The 23,488-nt window shown below is 52.8% G+C and overlaps 1 protein-coding gene across 5 annotated transcripts; it reads left to right on the forward strand.

Annotated features, from left to right (window-relative positions):
- The first annotated feature begins 9,068 nt into the window (after positions 1-9,068).
- Eps8l3 (EPS8 like 3) lies at positions 9,069-21,722 on the forward strand. Of its 5 annotated transcripts, none has more exons than XM_023721711.1 (20): positions 9,069-9,236; positions 9,774-9,879; positions 11,371-11,425; positions 11,610-11,674; positions 13,288-13,446; positions 13,715-13,864; positions 13,987-14,042; positions 14,390-14,532; positions 14,617-14,732; positions 14,985-15,108; positions 15,184-15,245; positions 15,452-15,526; positions 15,819-15,967; positions 18,879-18,960; positions 19,218-19,252; positions 19,717-19,909; positions 20,116-20,244; positions 20,548-20,621; positions 21,073-21,200; positions 21,455-21,722. In XM_023721711.1, exons 3-20 carry the CDS (start codon positions 11,395-11,397, stop codon positions 21,601-21,603), a joined length of 1,920 nt encoding a protein of 639 aa, XP_023577479.1. In that variant the 5' UTR covers positions 9,069-9,236; positions 9,774-9,879; positions 11,371-11,394; the 3' UTR covers positions 21,604-21,722. The 5 variants fall into 5 exon arrangements, with proteins under 5 accessions (XP_023577479.1, XP_023577481.1, XP_023577480.1 ...); XM_023721713.1 differs by having other exon boundaries at positions 14,393-14,532; XM_023721712.1 differs by having other exon boundaries at positions 9,069-9,111.
- The last annotated feature ends 1,766 nt before the right edge of the window (positions 21,723-23,488 follow it).

Here is a 23,488-nt window from a genome sequence, read left to right on the forward strand (position 1 = left end):
CCTTCCGAAGACACCTCGGCTTGGTGCCTGGCTAGTAGGGGTGGTGTCTGAGCTTCACGGATGAGCAAACGGTCTCCAAGCATTTATTCAAACCTGGGCTTCTGGTTCTGATGATGCTGTGGAGGCTACAGGAGTGATGCGGCCTTAGTTACTGACGGGTGGACATGCTGGGGATTCAGGGCTCAGCCTGGCCTGGGCAGCAGTGCAGGATGTGCAGAGCTGGCCTCGCTGTCTATGAGCTCGGGGTCAGCAGGAGCGGTTTGGGGAGTCAGTAATAAGGTGATGGGTCTCCCCGATTCTCCCTATGGCCCAGGGGCCACACTCAGAGGGCGCTGAAGGGCCAGGCACAGTGTGCGTCTGCCTTGAGTCACAGAGGCCACAGCCTTCCGAGAGCACAGCCGCCCCAGGGCCGGGCAGCTGCCCACCTCTCCTTAGAATGTGGCCAGCGCCGGTGCTGGGGCAGCCCTGCATTTTCTCTGCAGGCCTCCTGCACTCACAGCCCAGGGTGGGTGGCAGGGTAGGCAGCCCCACAAGTTGCTCCACAGCTGCCCCACAGAGGCCATGTTCTGGAGCCAGGGGCAGGGATAGTGGGGGCCTGAGGCCTGTGCTCAGGTTCACCCTGGAGCCAGGCGAGGCTGCCACTAGGCCTCTATGCAGTGACCATTCTGGGCACAAAAGCTACTGAAGGACACAGACAGGAGTACAAGGCTCCCAGCCCCAGCAACCCAGCCAGGAGTGGAGCAGGCTCCTCTGGAGGGGTGCTGCCAGCCACAGCACCCCACAGGCCACTCCAGGCAGCTGAGAGGAGTCAAGGGGCAGCTGGAGGGTCGGCCTCACAAGGGGTGCATTTAGAGGAGAACGTGAAAAGCTGACTTCTGAGACTCCTGCCTGAGCTACTCGAGCCAGACTGTGTGAGTGAATGGGGTCTCGTCTTTTGGGCTCTACCCAGGCTTCCCAGGGGTCCTGGTGGCAGAACCGGTGTTGAGAAGTCACTCTAGGGAGGCCATGACAGGGGCCTGCTGAGTGCCAGGGTGTCTGGAGAAAGCCTGTCAGAGGAAATGTTGTTGTGGGGCCTCCAAACAGGGCTGGCAACACAGAAGGACCTACAGGAAGGACGACTTCAGAGACCTATTTATTGACCCCCCCACAACATGTTTCCTATGCTGTATGTAAACTTTGCAGTCACCGTCAGCCATTTTCCCCCCACCCAGTACTGGGAATTGAACCCAGAGTGCTGAGCTCCATCCCCAGACTTTCTTATTATTTTGAGATGTCTCTCCAAGTTGCCCAGGAGGGCCTCAAACTTGGGGTCCTTCTGCCTCAGCCTCCTGCCAAGCTAAAATCCAGTTGTGTGACAGGCACCGTGCAGCATCAGCCATTTTAACACAGGATGAGTAGGACTCAAACTGAATGTTCATGACATAGAGCCCCTTCCTCCGTGAGGTGCAGGTATGACACTGTCTCCTTGCTGGGGGCGGGAAGGGTCTGGGTCCCTAAGCAGGTTCCAGCAGCAGCTGGGGTACAGGAACCACTCTTGCTCTGGGTGGAGGTGTGGGCCCAGGAGACAAGGAAGGTGCCAGATATCTGTGTCCTGGCTGCGTGTGCGCGCACACACACACACATACTCACACACTCACACACACACTCCAAGCCAGCCCCACTCCTGGCCAACGAGGGCGAGTCCTGGTCATCCCAGGTCTGAGGTGCTTCAGGAGGAGGAGGCTGATTCCTCACAGTCCCAGGCCAGGCCTCTGGGGCTGTGGCAGGGAGAGGCACACGCAGAATCCTTCCACCCCTAGGCCACAATCCTGCCAACCCCAGGCAGACAGAGTCCCAAAGGTGCAGGCACAGTACCTTCCTAGGACACTTTCCATCTTGTTTGTTACTTTAAACATGACCATGATGTCTTGTGGGTAGAGTGGGAGCGACCAGACATGGACTGCAAAAATAATGTGTTCTTTGGGGAAAGTAAGAAAATACAAAGAAGTATAAATAAAGCCAAACCTCAGAGAAGCCCTCCCCATACACGCATCTTAAAATAAGAGTTTTGTTTTCAGTGTCTCTTCCGCAAGCTCAGCGGCTTAAAGCCAAGCTGTACTCCTGCCAGTTCCTGGCTTTGTGACCTTTGTGACCTGTGTGACCTTGACCTTAACTTCCCTGTGCCTCTTTGAGCCTCAGTTACAGGTAAATTGGACATGAAAACCCTAGAACCGATTGCCAAAGGTTGCTGTGAGCATTCGCTCGTTGGCACTTAGAGGTGGACACCTGTCACAGTGCAAGGGCCGAAAAAACCCTTAGATTCATACTTCATTCATATTTTTGTCATTATAACTCTTTTTTCTTTACAAAATTGAGTATTACCATCTTATAACGAGCATTTCTCTTTATACTGCATCATGAAAATTTTGTATGTTTAATAGCAAAATTTTTTTTTTTTCTTGTCTGTACCGGGGATTGAACTCAGGACCCTGCGCTTGCCAGGCATGCACTTATTCCACTGAGCTAGCTCCCCCACCTCAATAGCAATATTTCTTGTTTACATTTTTTGTAGGTTTTATTTGTATATTTCCTATGACTTCATCTGTGTGTGTGTGTGTGTGTGTGTGTGTGTGTGTGTGTGTATTTGCTTTACAAAACTGGGATTTTATGTTTTATAGCCCGCGTTTTATATGGGCTGTTACTCAGTGAACTTTGCCTCACGTCCCGGACTGCTCTTTTACCACACAGATTTGAATGGCTGCTCAGTACCAGGCTCGGCCGATGGTCTGAGCACGGCAGGAGCAGGACCGTGTGAGTAACTGCACGCACTGGGCCAGGCCTGGTCCCCTCTGTCCCTACAGCACTGGGCCAGGCCCAGGGAAGGACAGAGCTGCCCACTGACTGCTACCAGCTTGTAGGCAGCCAGGACACCGTCTCCCCTCTCTCCACACCCATCCTGGACGTCAGTTGGCCTGAGCCAGGGCCCACCTTGAGGTTGCTGAGGCTGGCTCCTTCCTGGAGGCAGCCCTTCTGCAGCTCACCTGTGGTTCTTCAGCTGGGCTTCCTGAGAGTCTGCCCTGATCACAGCCCAAGGTCCAGGCCTCTAGTGGTGGGTACTCAGGTCACCCTGAGGGCCTTTCTCCTAGGGCTGTCAGGGCAAGAAAGCCAATCCCCAAAGCCGCTGACCTGGCTGAAGGCTGGGATGCAGAGAGAGAGAGAGAGGAAGGCATGAAGAGGCTTCCTGGGGAGCCTAGGTCCATGGGTACAGAACAGGGGTTCAAGAGCGATCTGGGGAAACATCCAACTTCCAGAGCAGGGAGAGAGCCGGCCTCAGGTCTGAGGGGTTAAGAGACTGAGGAACCCAGGAGGAACTAGTGAAAAGGGGGGTTCTCAGGTCCCAATCTCCAACCCCACCCTTAGAGTAGATTTTAGGGGCACCACAGGCCTTTTGCTGAACTCTATTCATTACATCCAAAGGGCCCCAGTGAGTCGAGGACAAGCTGTTGGAGCCAGGGAAAATGTTTATTTGGTAAGCCAGCAAAGCCAAGATGATGGAGCCCTAGCTCCCTGAATGTCTATTTTAGTTTACCCTAAGTTCCAGGATCCTGCTGGCAAAGGGTCAGGACAGGGAGACGGGTTAAGAAAAGATCCAGGATAGGATACTTGCGGGTGCTGCTCAGCTGGTTTGGAATAGGATGCTGTGAAAACTGCTGGGTAGTAATTTGTTGGTCATGATGACCCTGTAAATCTTGAAAATATCTTAGTAACTCTTATGTTGGTATCTTCACATTCAAGTGAAAGAGAGGAATGAAGAACCTCCAGGAAGATCAAACCTATACTTCTGGTTCTGCATCAATATCCCCCAAATAACAAATACATGCAGAAACAACAGCCAAGGGGCCAGGGAGATAGCTCAGTAGAATAAGCACTTGCCTGGCAAGCACTAGGGTCTGAGTTCAATCCCCAGTTCCTCCAAAAGAAAGAAAGAAAGAACAGCCAAGGGCAAAGGTAGCAAGGGACACAAATTCTGCAGGAAGGCAGAGGTGCCAAGCATTCTCACCACACTTCAGTCGCCCATCAGATAGCTGCAGGTCCCAGGAAGGAGGCAGAGCTTCTGACTGACAGTGGTCCTCAAGTCCCTGAGTGTAACCTAGGCAACCATCATCATCATCTCCCTCGCATCACAGGTAACATATACAGCAAAGCTAGGCAGAGGCTAGTACTACATTGCTCATCTGGGCGGCCCCCAACATGAGTGATTTTCAACTAAAAGCAAGTGAAATTAGAGGATTTATCTAGAACTCTTCTCAATCATAGGCTTGGATTTCTCTTTTGAAAACTCAAGCCTCTCGCACTACCCTGGCCCGCAAAATTGGCCATTTGCCCCCAAATCTCCCTCTTCTGTCCCCTTTTCTCTGTCTTAATGGGTGAGGGCAGGCATGGGTCGGACCCACAGGTGGGGACAGAGAAGTTTACTTCCCTCCTCTCCCACAAGGCCAGCTATTCCACCCACACTCCACTCCATTACTCATCCACCTCTGCTGTCTCACTGGCCTCTCCACTAGCAAATACATGCCAGGTTTTTCCCTTAAATGCATTGGAAATTGTCCCCATGTCTCACTCCTGACCCCACCATCCCCATGGGACTGAGACAGGAGAAAAGGTGAACAATGCTCCTCAAGAGGTACTTTTTATTTCTCTCTTTCTACTGCTGCCCTGAATGCCTTACTGTCACCCACAGCTACCTCACGCACTGCACAGCGGCTCTGGGAGATATGTGCTTTGGCTGAAGTGGGCCCCAGCCATGAGTCCACCCCAGATAACTCTGCAGCATCTCTAGACGATTCTGCCTCTCTGCAGCCCACATGGATCAAGCCCAGGAGGAATCCCCTCCCCCAGCCATAACTGAATCCCTCCCTGGCCATTCCTGCATGCAAGCCCACATCTTCATTCCCCTGGGAACAGTTTCTCTCCCACCTGGAGTGGTCGGCGCTGAGTTGCTCTGCAGCAGAGGTCCCAGGGCAGTCCCTTTCTGATGACTTCAGCAGGAATAGGCCTATCTTGCCTATCTGTGATTTCCGTCTTCAGAAGGCTGGCCTTGTACATCAACAGTATGAGACCCCGAAGGCCACTGGCACCAGAAGTGGGCAGCAGGTGGAGCTTGTAACACTGAGGGAACTAGCAGTGGGAGAATGAGGACAGAAAGTAGCCGGAAGCCACCTTCTTTGACCACTGAAGAACATCAAGGGTCTGTTGGCCCCTGCTGGCCCTGGCTGCCAGGAGAGTGCAGGGGGCTACAAACCACAAGAACTCAACTCTGTTGGCACTACGAGCTTAGGGCTGTTGACACTGCAGATAGCTATGGTGCTTTGCCTATTCATGATTTCTATCCAAATTGAACACAAGAACCCCATCTTGGTGCTGGGACCACCCATGACTTCCATGGGGACTTATGCACAGGTACTGCCCTAGCTCCTGCCCCAGCTGTCCCCTCCTTCCTTCTTAAGAATTCTGCCCTCCTGGACTCCTGGAGTGCACCAGCCCCACCCCCAACCCCTGGTCCATTTGTTCCTGACCTCCCCAGTCTCTCAGGCCCAAGTCCATGGCCCTTCCTCCACACACAGTCCCCAGGTGGTCCCCTAAAGCCATGGGACACACATACATAATTTATGTGTTTAACAACTCCCAGGCCCCTATCAGTGGCTCCAGAGAGAACTTCCTGTCCATCCCTGAAGAGTCTTTTACCTCATAGTCTGGGAAGATCGTGCTGAAAATGCCCTACTCTACGGAGCACCAGATTCAAGTTTGTTCTTTTTTCTTTAATTTTTAAGCTTTTTAAAAATGTCTTAAAAAAAATTTCTCAAGCTTTCACAGAGAGCAAATTGGTCAAGCAATGACTGTGACTCATCCTCATGTCAGACACTGACAAAAGGATGTACAAAGGGCAGTACAAGGCTACAGGATAAAATCCTGAGAGTACTTGGCTGACCTTATCAGATACAAAAGTTACATTTCTTGTTATATAGGTCTTGCTATATCTTGGTCTTAACCATCCAGCAGAAAAGTATAAAAACGAAGTATATAAAGTAAATCTATATTAATATGATGAGCTGTAAAAGGCTCAAGTCAATAACTTCTGAGGATAACCCACTAACATTATAGGCTGCTAGATAGTATTAGATTGTTTAGTTGAATTCAAACACCTATAGTATTTAGATGCCAATAGAATATTCACCTCTGACAGGACAAAAAAAAAAAAAAAGAGATACAAAGGAAAGATCATTTTGTATTTATATATACAAAATAGGATAAATTTACAGCTACTTTCGCTTAATTCAATAAGAAGAAAGAGGTGTACTAACAGTGTTTGGACAGAATATCCTGTCTGCTTCTTGTACTATGGAAAACCACTAAGAAGATAACAATGTACAATGTATTGATTATCAAAACTGTCCTATTAATCAGCTGTGAAACTCTCATTCATATTTCTCAATTAAAAAAAATGAAATAAAATTAAAAAAAAAGAAAATCATCTAAAATTAAAAAGAAAATAGAGTCTCACTACACAGTTCAGACTCATAGTGATCCTCCTGTCTCAGCCTTCACAGGGCTGGGATTACATGCGTGCACCACCATACCCGGTTCCAGGTCAAGCATGGTGCTCCTGGGATTCTAAGTCCAGCACAGCATGCAGTACCAGGGATTGAACTCAAGACCTTCCACTTGCCAGGCGGGCGCTTAGACTCCTGAGCTATCTCTCCAGCCCTAAGTTTGCTCTTTCTTTCCCAGCGTGACTGGGAAAAGCCATCTACGTGGAACTGAAATTCTTCATTCTTCCACATCTTCCCCACCTTCTCACCAAATGTCACCATAACCCCCTTGTCCAGGCCAAAAGTCTGAGCTGTCCCGAAGTCATCTTTCCTCACCACAACCCCCTCTTGGCCCAACCCCTCCACCTCCACTGCAGTATTTTGTCCCCAGAGAGACTGTCTAACTTATGGGTCACACCATATTCCTCCTCTGCTGAAACCTCGGGGTCACCCAACTGCCCTTGGAATGCAGCTCCTGCCAGGACCGCGCACTCTGCCCAGTGCCCACATATCCCGAGGCCACGGTGCCCTTAGTCACTCTCCACTGGCCACCCTGGATTCCTCCTCAGCCGCGAGACCTTTGCCGTGCGGCTGCCCTTTCCTGCACCCCACCCAGCCCTCGCAGGGTAATCTCCTGCAAATCAGGGCAGCCAGATCACCTTCTCACCCGCGCTCTCAGCCGTCCACCAGCCTCCCAAGGTCACTCAGCAGGGCTCTGGTTCTCTCTCTCTTTTTTATTTATTTATTTATTTATTTTTACATGTATTTAGTACAGGGTCTACAGGGTTTCACTACACAGATCAGACTCATAGTGATCCTCCTGCTTTCAACCCTCCCAGCGCTTGCATTACAGGCTTTCACCCCCATGCCCAGACTCTCCCTGGCTCAGGCCCCCCAAGGGCGGAGCCAGCTTAAAAGTCAATTGCTTTTAAAGAAATTAAATTGTGACGGGGAAATATTTAAATTTACCATTTCTGATAGAGCTCTGGTTCTCTCTATGAGTTTAGTTTGTCTCCCTCTGGAGCATTAAACTCTACCAGTCAAGGAAGACTCCACACTCAAGGAGGAGGCAGGGACCAGAGGCAGGGGACCAGTGAGGGACTACTGTAGAAACACAGGCAGAGAATTTAATAGGGGCCCCAAGTAAGCAGAGGATGAGAGGAGGGTGGGTCTGCGTACCACCTGGCTGACAAGCCAGGTATGGGGGTAGGGGGACTCCGGAATGGCTCACACTCCTGCGGAAACACACAGTTGGGTACTGGTGTCCTCATTGCAATGGGGAAGTGGGAGAGGAGGTCGCGTCGTTTTGAGGTGGTAAGGTACCTGTGACCCTCCAGGTGTGTCCTGGCAATCAGCACCAGGCCTGGCAGGCAGAGGGCTGGGATCCCACAAGAAGCTCTGGAGCAAACGAGGTCTCCAACCGTTGGAACCGCACAATCTCGGGGCGCTCCCTGAGCCCTACTTCCTCCTCCTCCCGCTGGAGTCCCAGCTCTGCATGCTTCACCAGGATTGCGTGGGCACACAGAACTGTCTTTGCACAGAAGGGTCAATGACCAAACCTTCTTGAGTAAGAGATCAACCTTTTCTGTCCTTCCTGACATCCCTCTTCCCTGGGGAGACTTGGCTGTAGCAGACCAGTCCCCCTAAGGCCTGGCCCCAAAGAAGCTTCAAAGGGGTTGAATATAAGGAGATCTGTGTGCTCCTAGGCACCCCTAGTGGGCACTGCTGGGTACAAGATGTGGAGGATGCTGTGGGGCACCCACTGTTCCTCTGCCCAAAGCTGTCACATGGATCCCTGCAGTGGGCTGAGCCCCTGCCCCTGCCATGACCTGCTGTGCTCACATTGACCCTGCAGAAAAGACAGGGCCCTGGCCTGAGCTGGGGGGATAGAAAGTGCTGGCTAGGCCCCAAGCCAGGAGTGAGAGAATATGACTGTGTCCTCCATCACGGAGGGCCTGGCTTGTGAGCAGGAGAAACAGGGAAGGGCAAGAGGCCCTGGGATCGGAATAGCCAGGGAGGTCAGAGGGCTGATTCCCATAGGACCATAGACAGGTATTGGCCAACAGGCACCTGACCCCTGGAGCCCAGAGTCTGGCTGTGCAGAGGACTTTTCCAGGGGCCCACACTAGCCCTGTCTCGGGAGGCCCCTACTAGGCTCCAACCCTTGGACTTCAGGCCACCGGGGGAGAGAGGTAGATCTCCTGGCCTGGAGCTAGGACAGCCAAAGATGGCGGTGTGCGCTGCAGCCAGTGTTCCCAAGGACTCTATCGAGCTCTCTGCGACAGATTCACACCTCAGCAGAGCCTGATCTGTCTCATCAGGATCAATTCCTACACTGGCGTTTCCCCTCCTGTCCTTCTTCTCTGCTTTCTGTTTGTACTTAGCCTCCCTCGTTGTCCTGTATGTTCCCGGAAGGCAGGGAGCCTGGCCGACTCAGGTTGCCAAGGGAAGTGTTTAAATAAAACATAGCACAGCGGCAGTTTGACTCTTGAACAGGAACAGAAGGAGGCCTCATTGTCCCATCCTTACTGAAGTCAGCCGGGTATCCACTGGGGGCCTGGGGACAAAGTGTGGTGTGGCCGAGGAAAGGGACTGGAGGAGCACCCACAGGAAGGAGTGGGCGGGTGGACTCCATGCTAAATGAAAGGGCACAGAAGAAAGAACAAGGTGAGCCCTGCTGTAAAGGAATCTCACGCTCCCTGGGTGGCCATGGCAGTCTTGTGCCCCACCTTCTTTCTCTGACAGGTCCATGTCCTACTCACATGCACCACCCGGGCACACATGGTCACGTGCCCATGGGTGCAGCACACGGACACACAGCACACGTGCCAGCCCACAGCTTCCCCCATGCCTGGGTCTGCCTCAGGCCGACCCACCCCAACCACAGAACCCAACTCTCACAAGGGGTGGCCCTCCTTTCTGCTCTCAACCTCAGTGCCTGATGATAGTCAGGAGGCCGAGAACACTGAGGGAGGTCATGTCTAAGGGAAGAGGCCAGCAGAGAGGAGTCTGGGAAGCAGGGGTCTCTGGCTAAGCTCAAGAGCCAGTGCAACAGGCACTTCCTGTCCAGTTCAGAGTTGAGTGGGTGGTGGCCTGGGAAGCCTCTCCACCTCCGGGAGTCCAAAGAGCACAGGTGTGGCTGTCTGTTGAGCCTCATCACCACAGGGCCAGCCTCCTCACCCAGGGCCACCTGCTTGCCAGCAGGGCTCTCTCCAAGGCAGCAAGCAGAGAAGCCGCTGCCTTTCTGCCAGTAGCACCTGACCACCCAGTCCCTTTGGGGAACCAGCTACCAGACCAGTTCGGTATCCAGGTAAGGGCCTGTCTCCGGGAAGATCAGGGCCTGGCCCTGCCTCAGGGGATCCCAGTGCAGCCGTGGTAACACAGTGCCTTCCCAGGCCAGGGCCTGTCTGGTGTAGCCCAGGGAGGAGCTTAGGACTCAGTTGGGGGTTGGTGGGCTAGGAAGCAGAGGGGAGCTCCAGAAGTGGCTTTGGGGTAGCTGCCCCAGTGTTGGGCTTCCAGCTGTTGCATTTGGGGGACAAATGGGAGAACGGGGCTGGCACAGCCTCCCACACTCCAAGGGGGTCAGTGGGCCAGAGCCAGCTTCCCTGCCTTTGCTGGGGTCCAGGTCTTTGTTTTTGTTTTGCTTTTTTCCTGGAACCAGGGATTGAACTCAGGTCCTTGTGCTTGCTAGGGAAGTGCTTATTCCACTGAGCCATCTCCCCGGCCCCGGGGGGGGGGGGGGGTCCAGGTCTTTGGCAACAGCTATTTCTGCACAGACTCACTGGGATCCACAGGGACTACTGTGCTGGGGGATTTAGGGGACAAGGCCGCCTTCTCTCCTGCGTCTGGAATCAGGAAGTGAATGTCATGCTCACCCACACTGGGGTGGGGGTAGGAACAGGCTTCCAGGACCCCTCCTTGGGGAGGAAAGGGGTCCTCATAAACAAGGGAACAGAAGTCCATCCTCCTCCTCTATAAAATCCTATCATCATTCACGAGAGATTCGTTTGCCCAATCGCTGAGTCTTATCGGAGCCTCTGTAACTATTTCCATAACAGTCCTAATAAATGGGTGTGGGTGCCTGCTTACACTTTGCCCAGGATACTACAGGGCTCTACGTCAGGCGCACACGGAGAGGCATGGAGACCCACAAACAGACAGCTGTTCATGATGATACATTCCTCGTTCGGGTAACACGCCCCACTGACTCATGGCATGACTGACACCCACTCGCCCACACATACACATACCCCGCATTTCATTCCACCCCATTCCAACAAATGCTCGAGACCCACTCTGTGCCTGCCCCCTCCCCAATGATGTGTGTGTGTGTGTGTGTGTGTGCGTGTGTAATGTGGTATGTGCAGTAGGCAGGCCTGGGTTCATTCTCTATTAAATAATCATGGTGACTTCAGGTGTAGTGCCCTCTTTGAGTGTCAGAGGCCTAGGACATGCAGTAACTAAGGAGAATAACAATAATCCCCTCATAAATTTGTTTGGAGAATTAAAAGAATTATAGAAGGCAAAAGCCACAGAATAGCGCACAGTACAAATGGAAGACAGTGGAGCTCATGAGCGGCTTTGAAGTGCCTCACGGCCCCCTGTCCCTAGCTCAGGCCCTGTAGGCACAGCTAAGTGGAAGGCTCTCTGGCTGAGGTCCCCGCCTGCAGATGGTTCTGGAATCCCAGCCTTTGGGTCTGGTCCCAGAGGTCCGGGTAGGAGCAGTAGCAGCTTTCTGCCCAGATGTGCCAATGTCATCTTCCCCCTCTGATGACTGTCTCCGCTTCTCTTGGGACTTTAGGGAGCTGTCCTCAGCAGTACCACCATGTCCCGGCCCAGCAGCAGAGCCATTTACTGTAAGCATCCCCCACACCCTCTTCTTTGCTCGTTGGGCTCCTAAGCTGAACTCCCTGCCCACTCCCCACACGCTCCAGCCTCTCCTTCCCCACTGACCACTCCTGCAACCCTCTAAACTTCATCTCACCCTTATAGTACTTCCTGTCCATGTTTTGCTTTTTTTTTTTTTTTTTAATCCCACAGTGCACCGGAAAGAATATTCCCAGAGGCTGACCTCAGAGCCCACCCTTCTGCAGCACAGGGTGGAGGTGAGCTCCTCTGGGGGCCCAGGCAGGTTCTGCCTAAAGCTAAGAGCTCCTGTGTGTCCACAAGCCCGCCCCACCCTCAAGCACAGCAGGCACGGCCCCGATGTGGAAGCCAATAGCCTGACCTGGCCAAACTCTGTGCGTTTGGTTCCACAAAGTCTGAAGCCTAACTGAGCACCTGCAATATGTGGGGGGCAGGAGGGGAGGTGGGGGGTTGGCAGAGCCGGGGAGGGTGAGGGAGTAGATATCGGGTCCCTAGATCTAAAAGGGTAGCAGAAAGATAGGCCAGGAAGCACCTAGAATCACACCACCCAACCCCACTTGTTTCTTTACCCACTTTTCACTACACCCATTTCCAGAGTCAGTCTTTGCTCAGGACCAGGTATGGCTAGAGGAAGAAAGTGTGAGGGCTACAGCCCTGGGTGGGGGGCAAGTAGAAGAGGGGCTGTGTCTGGGCCTGAGCTCTGGACAGGCTGTGGGGCTGGAATGGGGCCTCTGGCCCCGCCCGGGAGGAGGATGACACTTGCAGATTACCTACCGGATTATCTTCCAGTCACCTGAAGGGCTGTCACTACCACACCAAAAGCAGAGCAGAAGTGACAAGGCTGTGGCCAGAAAAGCGCACATCACTGAGGATGTGTAGGGGCTAGAGCATGGGGTGTTAGAACTACAGTGGAGGCAAGCATCGAATGATACTGGGGCGAGAACTGACAGCCCCACAGGCAGTGGAGCAGGGGTCCCTCAGCTGCCTGGGGGCCAGGAGAATGAGAACCTAGCTTTTGTGAAGTTGCATCAGTGAGCTGGTATTACTGCTGCCCAACAGCAAGAGAAGACATCTTCAGAAGGACGGGGGTGTCGGGATTCCATGAACTGCTGGCAGTGAGAAAGTAGGGAGAAGAGCCGTCCTGGGCTGGGACAGAGGATCAGGTAGCAGAGGACAGACTGCCTCTACCTGGAACAGGAAACCAGACTGAAAAGAGGGCAGCTCATGATGGCAGCACGTGGCAGGCAAGAGGGAGGATTCCTAGAGAGTGGCGGGTAAGAGCAAACCCCCACAAAACAGTAGGCTCGCAGTCGACTTGAGGGGAAACAGTGGTGGTCTCCGAGTTGGAATCAGAACATGGGCTTGATCTTCTCAAAGACCAAGGTGATGGGTTGCCAGAGATGGGCAAAGCTTCCGGCCATCGGGAGCAGTATGTGAAAGGCAGAGAGACAGGAACGCTGGCTTGCGGAGGAGGAAGGCATGCCCAAGGGAGTCGGCTGTCAATGCAGCGAAGGAAGCCAGGGCCAGACCTGAGGTTCCCCTTCCCCTTGGGAATTCAGACATCATTTTTTTGGGGGGTTCTAGCCCAGCTACCTCACAATTGTCCATCGTTTGGAGTCCAAAGCACCTTGTGCAGCGCCTCAGATATGGGCCTGGATACCCCGTTCCTAGGCCAGCTGCTTCTACGCTGGCCCTCACACTGATCTGAAGAGTGCTCCCCTAGGGGCCCGGGACCCCAGAACAAGGGCAAGAGGGACATGCATCCCTCCTCTTCTGTCTTTCCCCTGGCTTCCCACACTTGGTGCTTTTTCTCCAAACAGTCCCCCTGCCTAGCCTCTTCCTCTCCCTTTAGCACCTCATGACATGTAAGCTGGGAACACAGAGAATCCAAGAGCCCAAGGATGTCCTGCAGAAGCTTCAGGAGATGGATGCACAGGGCCGGGTGTGGAGCCAAGACTTGATCCTGCAAGTCAAAGATGGCTGGCTCCAGCTGCTGGACATTGAGACCAAGGTCAGCCCTCCCGTGGAACCCAGCGATGGGCCCAACACAGCCCAAGCTTCTTTCCTCTACTCCTCCGTGGCCCAAACAGCAGCCACTCCTGCTCACATACAACACACACCAGACCTAGGAAGGAGCAGGGGATGGCCCGGAAGCCCAAGAGCTGGGTAGATGGCAACCAATCTTCAGCCACCAGAGAGCAGGGCAACCACATCGAGAGCTCCCAGGAGCCAAAGCTGGCTCACGGTGGCCTCACAGTTACCCTCTCTGCTTGCCCCAGGAGGAGCTGGACTCTTACCGCCTGGATAACATCAAGGCCATGGACGTGGCTCTCAACACTTGCTCCTACAACTCTGTCCTGTCCATCACTGTACAGGAGTCTGGACTTCCAGGCACCAGCACTCTGCTCTTCCAGTGCCAGGAAGTAGAGGTGAGTGACCAGGAGTGCCAGGAGTGGGGTTCGGTGATCACCGCACACACACGCACACACACACACACACACACACACACACACACACACCCTCCAACCTGCCTGACTGCTGTTTCCTACAGGCACAGCGGCTGAAGACCAGCCTGCAGAAGGCCCTGGAGGAGGAGCTGGAAGAAAGGTAGGCAACCCTTGCCCATCCACATGTGGCCCCTCAACGTCCAGGCCTCAGAGCCAGAGCCTCGCCCCACTCCTTGAGGAACTCAGGAGTCTCCAGCACAGTCCACCAGGCCTACAGCTGAGGTCAGGACAGAGACTGGAGAGGGGAAAAGAACTGGGCCCACCAGACATTGAGGATGTCCCTGGATACTGCTAGGGGACCCAAAAAAGCCTGGGGACCAGGCGGATGAGGCAGAATGGAGTCTGAGAAGGTCCAGGGACAGAGCAAGGAGCAGCATGGGCTTTCTGGGGAGAGGTTTCTCTGTCCCAAGAATCTTTTCAAAGACACATCCTTCACCATGTCTTCAGCAGACCTCGATTTGGAAGCCTTTACACCGGCCAGGAGAAATGGAAGGGGCCTCCTCTGGAAAGGCCACTCCCTAAGGAGCATGTGCCTCCCCCAGAGCGGGGGTCCCCTCCAGAGCAGCTCCACCGAGTGACCCCAGAGCACAGTAAGTTTGGGATTTGTGGGCAGGTGGAGAAGACTCAGACCAAAAGTCAAGCAGCTCCAGGCCCTTGATCTGCCCCCATTGCAGCTATCCCACCATCCCCGAAGCCTCTGCCGCACTACCCCACTGCCCACGACCCAAGTGCCTTTGCTCTGTCTCCTCGAGGGCGGTCACCATCACCTGAGCAACCAGGGAGGGACGAGGTAACCGCAGATGGACTTGGGCTGAGGCTCTCTGAGCCTGGGGTAGAGGAGGACAGGAACCCCTCACCCTTTCAAGAAGACTGGAGCTGCTGAGCAGCCAGGGACAGCTGGGGCTGAGGGGCACAGGAGAGCTTGGTCAGCCCTGAGGCTGGGTCTGAGGTGGGGGCTTTGGCAGGCAGAGAGCGGATACAAGGTTAACACAGTTCAGGGTGCTCTAGCTGCCTGTTCAAGGCTATGGGTTTGGGGTCTCAGGAGGTGCTGAACCACGTCCTAAGGGACATCGAGCAATTCGCAGGAAGGCTGAAGGAAGCTCAGGCAAAGACCAGCCGTAAGAAGAAGAAGAAACTTGGAAAAAAGAAGAACAAAGCTCAGGGGGGTGAGTGCTGCAGGCCACGGGAGAGGAGCGGCCATCAGATTGAGCTGTGACCCCGCCTTTGCCTCTCCTCCTCAGGAATAACACAGGACCAATACATTGACTGCTTCCAGAAGATCAAGTACAGCTTCAACCTCCTGGTCCGTGGCTCCTGCAAGTCCCCAGCCCTGTCCCTGCTCACTGACCATACCCAGCCTTTCCCTTCTCAGCTTTTGCTCCTCCTGATGTGTTAGGGAGGGACCAGGCTCTCAGCCAAGGCATAAAACAGTTGTGCGGGTGCTGGGGTCCTGAAGACGATGTCATAGGGTACAAGGTGATGACAATCATTATCACCCTTTGTCCTCAGGGGAAGCTGGCCCTCAGGCTTACGGATACAAATGCCCCTGAGTTTGTGCATATTCTCTTCCAAACGCTGGACTTCGTGAGTAAGGGGAGGACAGGGTATTGAAGAGGGGCAGGCCAAGGACATAAAAGAGCAGGGCTAGGGCAGGGGCAGGGGCAGAGGAGGCTGTGAGGTCTGCCCCTTGCTCCCCCCAACACTCCACCCCTGTGGTACCTGGTACCCCCTCACCAGACTTGATGGGCTGGGGTCAGAGCCAAGGGCACCAGCACTCTAAGGGAGACGGGCTGGCAGCATCGTAGCCAGGCTGGGCCCCTGGACCCTTCCCCACTCTATCCGGCCTAGGCTTCTGATGCCATCCATCTCACCCCAGATCCTGACCCAGTGCCCTGAGGATGGACTTGCAGCTCAAGTGATCTCTCCCCTCCTCACCCCCAAAGCCATTGGCCTGCTGCAGTCATGTCTAAATCCATCTGAGAGCAACCTCTGGAAGGGGCTGGGAACAGCCTGGACCACCAGCCTGTAAGTGAAAACAAGGCCTGAAGCCAACCGGAAGTGAGGTACACAGGGGCCAGAGCATGATGCAAGGGGTGTCCAGGCATTAGGTCGTCGCCAATCAGAAGTATTTCAATTTGGGGGACTCTACTCAGCTTTTCATGTGTGGTCAGCTTTTCATGTGTGGTCTGTTTAAAACAAAACAAAAACACCAGTTCTATGCACAAATGAAGGAAGGAATTATCTCAGCATAATCATAATCATCATTATCATTATCTTGCCCCGGAAAGTAGAGACACAAACCTGCTAAAATATTTTCTCATTTTAGGAAGGACAAAGTAAAAACTTTGTTTTTTTCCAGCTTAGAATTTAAGAGATTCTGTAATATCAAAGCCATGGCAGCCAGAGACGCCACCCTCCATCCCACCCCCACCCCCGCTGTCCAGAGCGGCAGGGAGTAGGGATGGCACTGGCTGGGATCCCCTGGGGCCCTGGGCCGGATGAACCCTTAGAGGCCAGCAGCCAGGCCCCAGGTGAGAGGACGGCCTGGCGTGTGGTAGAGCGGTGAGGACAGAAGGAGGCTACAGTGTGAATGAGCAGCACCCCCCCCCGGGGGGGGGCACCCCAAATGTGCTTAAGCAAACATATCTGTCCTCTCCATGAGGGAAAAGGCAGAGCCTCGGGAAACCGTCACATAGAGATGTCAAATGGAAAAAGGGCTAGAAAGGCAGAAGGCGCCTGGGACAGGCCTGTAATCCCAGCACTCTGAGAGGATAAGGCAAGAGGACTGAAAACTGGAGCTCAGTCTGAGAAATTTAGCGAGTGAGACGGTATTTTTTTAAAAAGCGAAGGGCAAAGGAATGAAAATAAAGCACAGTTTTAGAAAGACATTCAACAGAGAAATAAGCCAGCCTTTCTAGCAAGGCTTTTCCCTAATGATCAGTGCTTTTCAATTCAGTCCATTTAAAGGAGTTTTTGTCTGTTTGTTTAAAGACCAGAATTAGTTCAATACAACCTACTTTTATTATGGTAGGATATACATAAAACTTGGCATTTTAGGCACTTTAGGTATATAATTCAGTACAGTGAAGTACATAAACAATGTTATACAATCAACACCAGATATATTTCTAGAACTTTCTATTGTCCCATATAAAATAATCTGCACCCATTTAACAATGATCTCCATTAGTCCCTCTCCCCAGTGTCCTGATTACCACTATTCTACTCTCAGTCTCTAAATTTGGCTCTTCTAGAAGCTTCATATACATGGAATCAGACTTTGTTTCTCCTTTTTGACTGACTTTGTTTCTCCTTTTTGACTGACTTTGTTTCTCCTTTTTGACCGATTTATTTCACTCAGCATGTCCTCAAATCCATGTTGCAGCTTGTGGGAGAATTCCCTTCCCCATCATGGTTGAGTTGAGATTCCATTGTATGTCTATCTCTTCATTTGTCAATGGTCACTTGGATTGTTTATAGCACAAATAACCTATTGTTAATGTGCTGTCCTGATTTAATCACTAGACAAAAGAACTGATGGGTTCTAGGGTAAGCAGCAGCGGTTAGCTGCCCAGAACGCGGTGCTAGCCAGTCTCCCAGGGCTCCTGCGGCCCTGCTGGGCTCACTGGGGGGCAGCCTTGGCACCTGCCTTGTACTGGGGCCCTGCTGGGCTCACTGGGGGGCAGCCTTGGCACCTGCCTTGTACTGGGAAGGAAAGGAAGCAGGGGCTCTGCAGCAAATTCCAACAAAAGGGCCCCGGATAATTTTATTCAGCCCCTTTAGCACCGAGTAACTGCGTTGAATATATCGTTTTGTGTTCCAGAATTCAGCCTCCTTTCAAGGATTGGAAAGCTTAGCAAAACTAGATATGAGACAAGATCTCACTCAGTTGCTAAGTTGCCCAGACTGGGCTCAAGCTTGTGATCCTGACCCAAAGTTATAAGTAACACTAAGTACTGTGGTAACCGAGGAGGATAGAGGCCACACAAGGCTAACAGATTGGACAATCAGGAAACTGTCGTGGACTCATTTAATAAAGCAATGGCAGAGGCAGAAATTGGGCTGCAGGAATAAGGAGAGGCCAAGGCAAACAAGTGCAGGCAGGGCCTGTAAGCACATTCCCAGGCCATTTGGTAAGAAGATTGGAGGGCGGAAGTTTAAAAGCAGTCATAGCTGAGTCACGGGAAGAGCTGAGCATGTTCCTAAGGCAGGGGAGGCATCCGTGGAGAAGGTTCAGAAGAGGAAATAGTTTCTCCATTCCTTCTGAATAAACACTTATTATCTGCTGCCTCTGTACTGGCCACAGTGCTAGGGAGCCGGTCCTCAAGGAGTTCGACAGCGTGAGAAGGATGGACAGGTAGCAAACGTGCAAGAAAGCCCGAGAGCCGCAGCAATCCAATGATTTACAAGTTCAGAGGCATCCTGACCTCTGCAGGAGTGAGGCAGGGGCAGGACTCCCCCGGAGGGGAGCGAACAATCCAAGCTTTGCAGGCCAGGCCCTGCTGGTGGGCAAGGGAAGGCTGAGAGGCAAGTGCAGGCCCCATTCTAGTGCCAACCAGGGCGACACTGCCATGACGTGTTGTATGTGGAACAGTCCCATAACACTCTAACTAGAGAGAAAGAAATCAGACTCTGGGACACTGCCAATGGGTTAGGAAAAAAAAAGTACTGCTTCAGACACCACAGGGTTTCTAGCCTAGCACTCTGGGTTTTACAACCCTAATTCTAATCCTTGATCTGGATGCCAAAGCGTTCACTGTGTTCCCAGGGAGACGGTGAAATGGCACTTTGTGGGCAGAGAAACTGGCCCTCAGGTACCTGCTCCATGGGGTTTATTCATGCACAACTGCTCCTGTGCATGGGGACCATGTTCCCACTAGCTGGCAGATCCCTGATGCACAGAGTGATATGGACTCTGCTTTGTTCTTCCCTCAAGGGCCGACTGGACAGGTGAGGAGCCCCCACCCTACCACCCCACATTCTCTGATGGCTGGCAGCCTCCAGAGTCCTCTTTCCAGGTGAGACGAGCTTGGCACAGAGCGCCAAACAGCACCCTGGTCTCTGACTACTTCTGCCTTCCCAGTCCAAACTGTCATTACATGCCAAGTGGTGGGTGGGCAGGTGGGTATGAGGACCTGTGTGCACTGCTGTGGGGGCCCTGGGAAAGGGACAGGAGGCAACTGTGTGGGAGTAAGGCTGCGGTCTGATAGCCCATTCCCTATCACCACACTGGCTGCCTCCTGCTCTCGCTTACTCTATGTTCTGTCCCTTCCAGGCACCCATAAGACACCAGGACTCCGATTCCTTCCGGTATGACTTAAGCTTAGCAGGGACTATGCAGTCATGGGGGAGGGGCCCTAGCCTTTCAGCCTCTGAACGCTACATCTCAGAGACTCTCAGGGCTCCCTTTTAGGACATGTGAAAATGCATTCCTCTCCTACATAGTATGATCAGTTTTGTACCCTCCTAGGTGACAATCCCTTCTTCATGGTACTACCCAAACATGCCTCTGATTTCCCAGAGCATGGGTAGAAAATATTCAAAGCAAAGCTCAGACATAGAAAATTTCACTGCTGGAAATGTCTACAGAGCCCTCCTATCTGCAGAATCCTCTGCCCCAAACCCCACTTAACACCTCTGCCACCACCCTAGAAGGGAACCGAAAAGTCAACATTAGACAGCAGTTGGGGGCCATCTGGGGATCCTGAGACTGGGGCTGGGCTCCATTTCTGAGGCACACTCTCCAGCCTCCCCATCTCTGTTTCTCATGGCAGCCATCCTGGATTAAATAGCTCCCCACACTTTGCTGAGGACGAAATATACAACCATGGCCGCCATCCCGAGGACCCCAACCACCGCTCCTCCAGCCCCAGACCAGGAAAGCCAACTCTGAAAATGCAAGTCCTATATGAGTTTGAGGCGAGGAACCCGCAGGAACTGACTGTGGTCCAGGGAGAGGTGCTGGAGGTAAGGTGTGGGCTTGAGGCTAGAAGGGAGGCAGTGATTGTGGGAGCTGCCTAGAGTGGGTAGTATGGACATGAGGCTGCCTTGGTGGTGGCCAAGAGAAGAAGGAAAAGGAGAAAGCATGAGGCAGGGGAGGGGAGCCATCCCAGGTGGGGGAGGGAGGCCATCTAGACAGAGACTGAGGTGGCTGACATGGTGACTCTTGGCAGGTTCTGGACCAGAGCAAGCGGTGGTGGCTGGTGAAGAATGAGGGGGGACAGAGCGGCTACATTCCCAGCAATATCCTGGAACCTCTGCAGTCCGGGGCCCCTGGGAACCAGGGCCAGTCATCCCATCGGGTACTACCCAGCCTGGGCTATCCAAACATCCGTTAGTCGTGGGTCAGAGATGGGGGTGGGGAGGACTTAACGACAAGTGGAGGAGCCATTCTTGGCTTGATTTCGTCCACATTATCGCATATTCACTGGGTGCCAAGTTTGTTTTAGGGCTAGACAAGAGAACAAGGCAGGGCCAATGCTAGGCCAGAGGATGGTGGGGTAAGATAAGTGATTGGAGGGGACTTCGGAGAAGGGACATGAGTATTGGGATCTGTGGGTCTGTGAGGTGCAATGGCCTCTGATTTCCACCCCACCCCACTCTAGGCGCCAATGCTTCGACTTAGCTCAAGACCTGAGGAGGTCACAGCCTGGCTACAGGCAGAGAACTTCTCCACTGTGTGAGTGCCGCACTCAGAGGGTAGTCATGGAAACCCAGAGAGCCAGAAAGTGCAGCCTGGCTTCCACTGTCCATGGCCACTCCATCACAGGCTGTCTCTGCTTGACTGAAAGGACACAACAGGGGGACACCTAAGCCTAGATTAGGTCATCTGTTGAAGAGCCCGGCACTGGCGAAGGCAGCAAAGATGGGGTAGTGAACTTGGGAAAAATCTTGGCTATAGTTCGGTCACCCCTCCACACCAGACTGTTCTTTCCCAGAGCACTTCCTCCAAACCCACTCCTGGAGTTGGCTGAAGCCAACCCAGTTCCGCACTTTCAGGTGCCCCATTTCGTGAACTCTTCCATGAGCCCCAACCTCCAGCCCCACAGGCCTCCTGTCTCCCCAAATACTCGGACCCAGCCCTTTCCCACTCACCACTGGTGAGCTCTGCTGTTTTGTTCACAGCACAGTGAAGACCCTCGGGTCCATGATGGGAAGCCAGCTACTTCGCATGAGACCTGGGGAGCTGCAGATGCTGTGTCCCCAGGAGGCCCCACGGATCATGGCCCGGCTGGAGGCTGTCAGAAGGATGCTGGGGGTAAGAACATCCTGGGCTCCTGACTCCCACAGGAAGGTCTGGTCCTACATGCATGGGAGTAGAAGAGCTAGGTGACAAGCCAGCAGCCCCAGCCCTGGGTAAAACTGAGTGCCGCAAGCCCCGGGCCGAGGATATTCCTCCAGGCTTTGTCTTTCTGCATTCAGCTGCCTTGAGACTCCAAGCTTATTGGTGGCATGAGGTCTGGGACTCCCTCAACTGGCACCAGCCCCACCTGAATTCTTTCCCTCCATCAGATAAGCCATTAAGACACTTGCTGAGAAACCTCCAAGACCAAGGACTTCACCTTACAGGATGGAATACTGGATCCACTTTTGAACCTGAGAACTCCAACCTCCCAGTTTACAGCAAACCACACATCCCAGCTCTCTCCGCAACAGGGTGAACAGGCCCTAGTGCCGCAGCAACTGGTACCCTTCCTGTGCTGTTAGGAATGCTTCCCAATTTCTACCTATTTATTTTCCCTCTTTCCTAAACCCGGCACACTTATGTCTAGGCTTGTCGGGAGTCCCTGTCCTTCCCAATAAAAGCATCTTCAAGCCTGTCATGTGCCTCCCTTGCAGATTCTTCTGGGTCTGGCAGGAGTCTCGGACAGGGTGGCAGGAAGGGCTGGGGATAGCAGCCGGCCAGGTTGTCTGAACAGGAGACAGAATTCACTGTGTGACCTGCAACTGGGCACCAGCTCTGGAGAACTGTGGTCCAAGCTCTCCTTACTCTAAGTGAGCTCCCTGTCCACACCTTCTGGCCTGGGCCAACCACCAGCCCAGCTGAGAACACGGCAGCTGTCTTAGTTACTCTTCTCTCGTTGCTGGGACAAATACCCGACACTCAAAATGAAGGAAGGAAAGGTTTATTTAGCTCACAGTTACTGGAGGTTTCAGTCCATACTCAGCTGGGTCCAACGCAGAGCAGCACAGAGCAGAAAGCAACCTTTCATGGCAGCGGCAAAGAGCAAGAGCACAAGGGAGGGGTAGCAGCAGCTCAAGCAGCTAGCTTCTCTTCCCACCTTACATTGTAATGCAAATTACCTGCCCCAGGGTAGGGGAAGTACTCACACTTATGGGTACTTCCCAGTATTTACCCACCTATGGGTAATCCCAGCAGTACTAAAACCCATAATCCCAGCCTTGGATCACACATAATCCCAGTGGATCATGAGTTAACACAAACTCTAGAAGTCTTCACCCCATGACTGCATGAGGCTTTGGGGGGACAACTAGACACAAACCATAACAGCAGCGAAGAGTACAGGGCTGGCCGCTGCAGCTGTAGTCATCATGCCGGCTGATGCCCTAGCGGAGCAGCAGGAGCCAAGTCACATGCTCCAGGTGCCACTTACTAACTTCATCTTGCCGTGTGACTTTTATCCCCTACCATCCAAGATAAGCTGAACTTGTTTCCTCCACAGTTTGCCACTTCAGTGGCAGAGCAAGGAACCCTGGCCTGGGAGGTAAAAATCCTCCGGTCAGCTGTGTGAGTTCTAGTAAGCCGTTCCATCGTTCTCTCTAACATTGAGTTTGGGTTGTCTGTGGCTTCTAATAGCTTTTAGTGTAAGTAGCCTGCTTCAATCTCAAAACAGTCATAGAATGAACTTCTTTCTCCTAGCAGAAGTCCTTTTTTTTTTTTTTTTTAATGTATTTGGTACAGGAGGGTCTCACTACGCAGCTTGGACTCATAGTGATCCTGCTGTTTTCAGCCTCCCCAGCACTGGGGTTACAGGTGTGCACCCCCACACCCGGTCTCCTTGGCTGGCTCAGCACACCCAGGGGCAGGGCCAGCATGGCATGTGGTGCTGGGGATCGAATCCCCATCCCTGCGCTTGCCTAAGCAGGTGCTTAGTCCACTGAGCTATCTCTCTGGCCCTGTGAGTCATATTTTTATTGATTTAATCTTTAGATAAGGTTTTATGGATTCAGGAGTCCCGTGAGAATTCTTAAAATGTTTAAGTCTCTCTTAGCTGAATTTTTTCTGTGATCCCAGCTTGTCTGAAGCCCCGACTGCCTAGTTTTTAGACTCTGTCTTTCCTTCAATTTCCTAGCCTCAGAAAATCACCTCTTGTAGCTGGCAATACAAAATAGGAAAGCAAAACATCTCCCCACAATGTGTTAAAAAAACAAAAACAAAGAAGTAAAACTCTTAGGCTCTGATTTAAGAGTAAATTTAATTAGAAAATCTCTTTCTTGGGGCTGGAGAGATGGCTCAGTGGTCTAAAGCACCTAGTTGAAACAAGCTTGGCAAAGCAGAGGGACCGCGGTTCGATCCCCAGCACC

Source organism: Octodon degus, unplaced genomic scaffold (genome assembly GCF_000260255.1).
Source record: "Octodon degus isolate 3935 unplaced genomic scaffold, OctDeg1.0 scaffold00084, whole genome shotgun sequence".
NCBI classification, from domain to species: domain Eukaryota; kingdom Metazoa; phylum Chordata; class Mammalia; order Rodentia; family Octodontidae; genus Octodon; species Octodon degus.

What these genes read in the sequence shown, in the direction of transcription:
- Eps8l3 (XM_023721711.1), top strand. Translation starts at nt 11,395, where the DNA reads ATGTCCCGGCCCAGCAGCAGAGCCATTTACT. An exon ending in TTCTGCAGCACAGGGTGGAG is followed by an intron (nt 11,675 to 13,287) that starts GTGAGCTCCTCT and finishes CTCTCCCTTTAG; the next exon opens with CACCTCATGACATGTAAGCT. An exon ending in CAGGACTCCGATTCCTTCCG is followed by an intron (nt 19,253 to 19,716) that starts GTATGACTTAAG and finishes TTCTCATGGCAG; the next exon opens with CCATCCTGGATTAAATAGCT.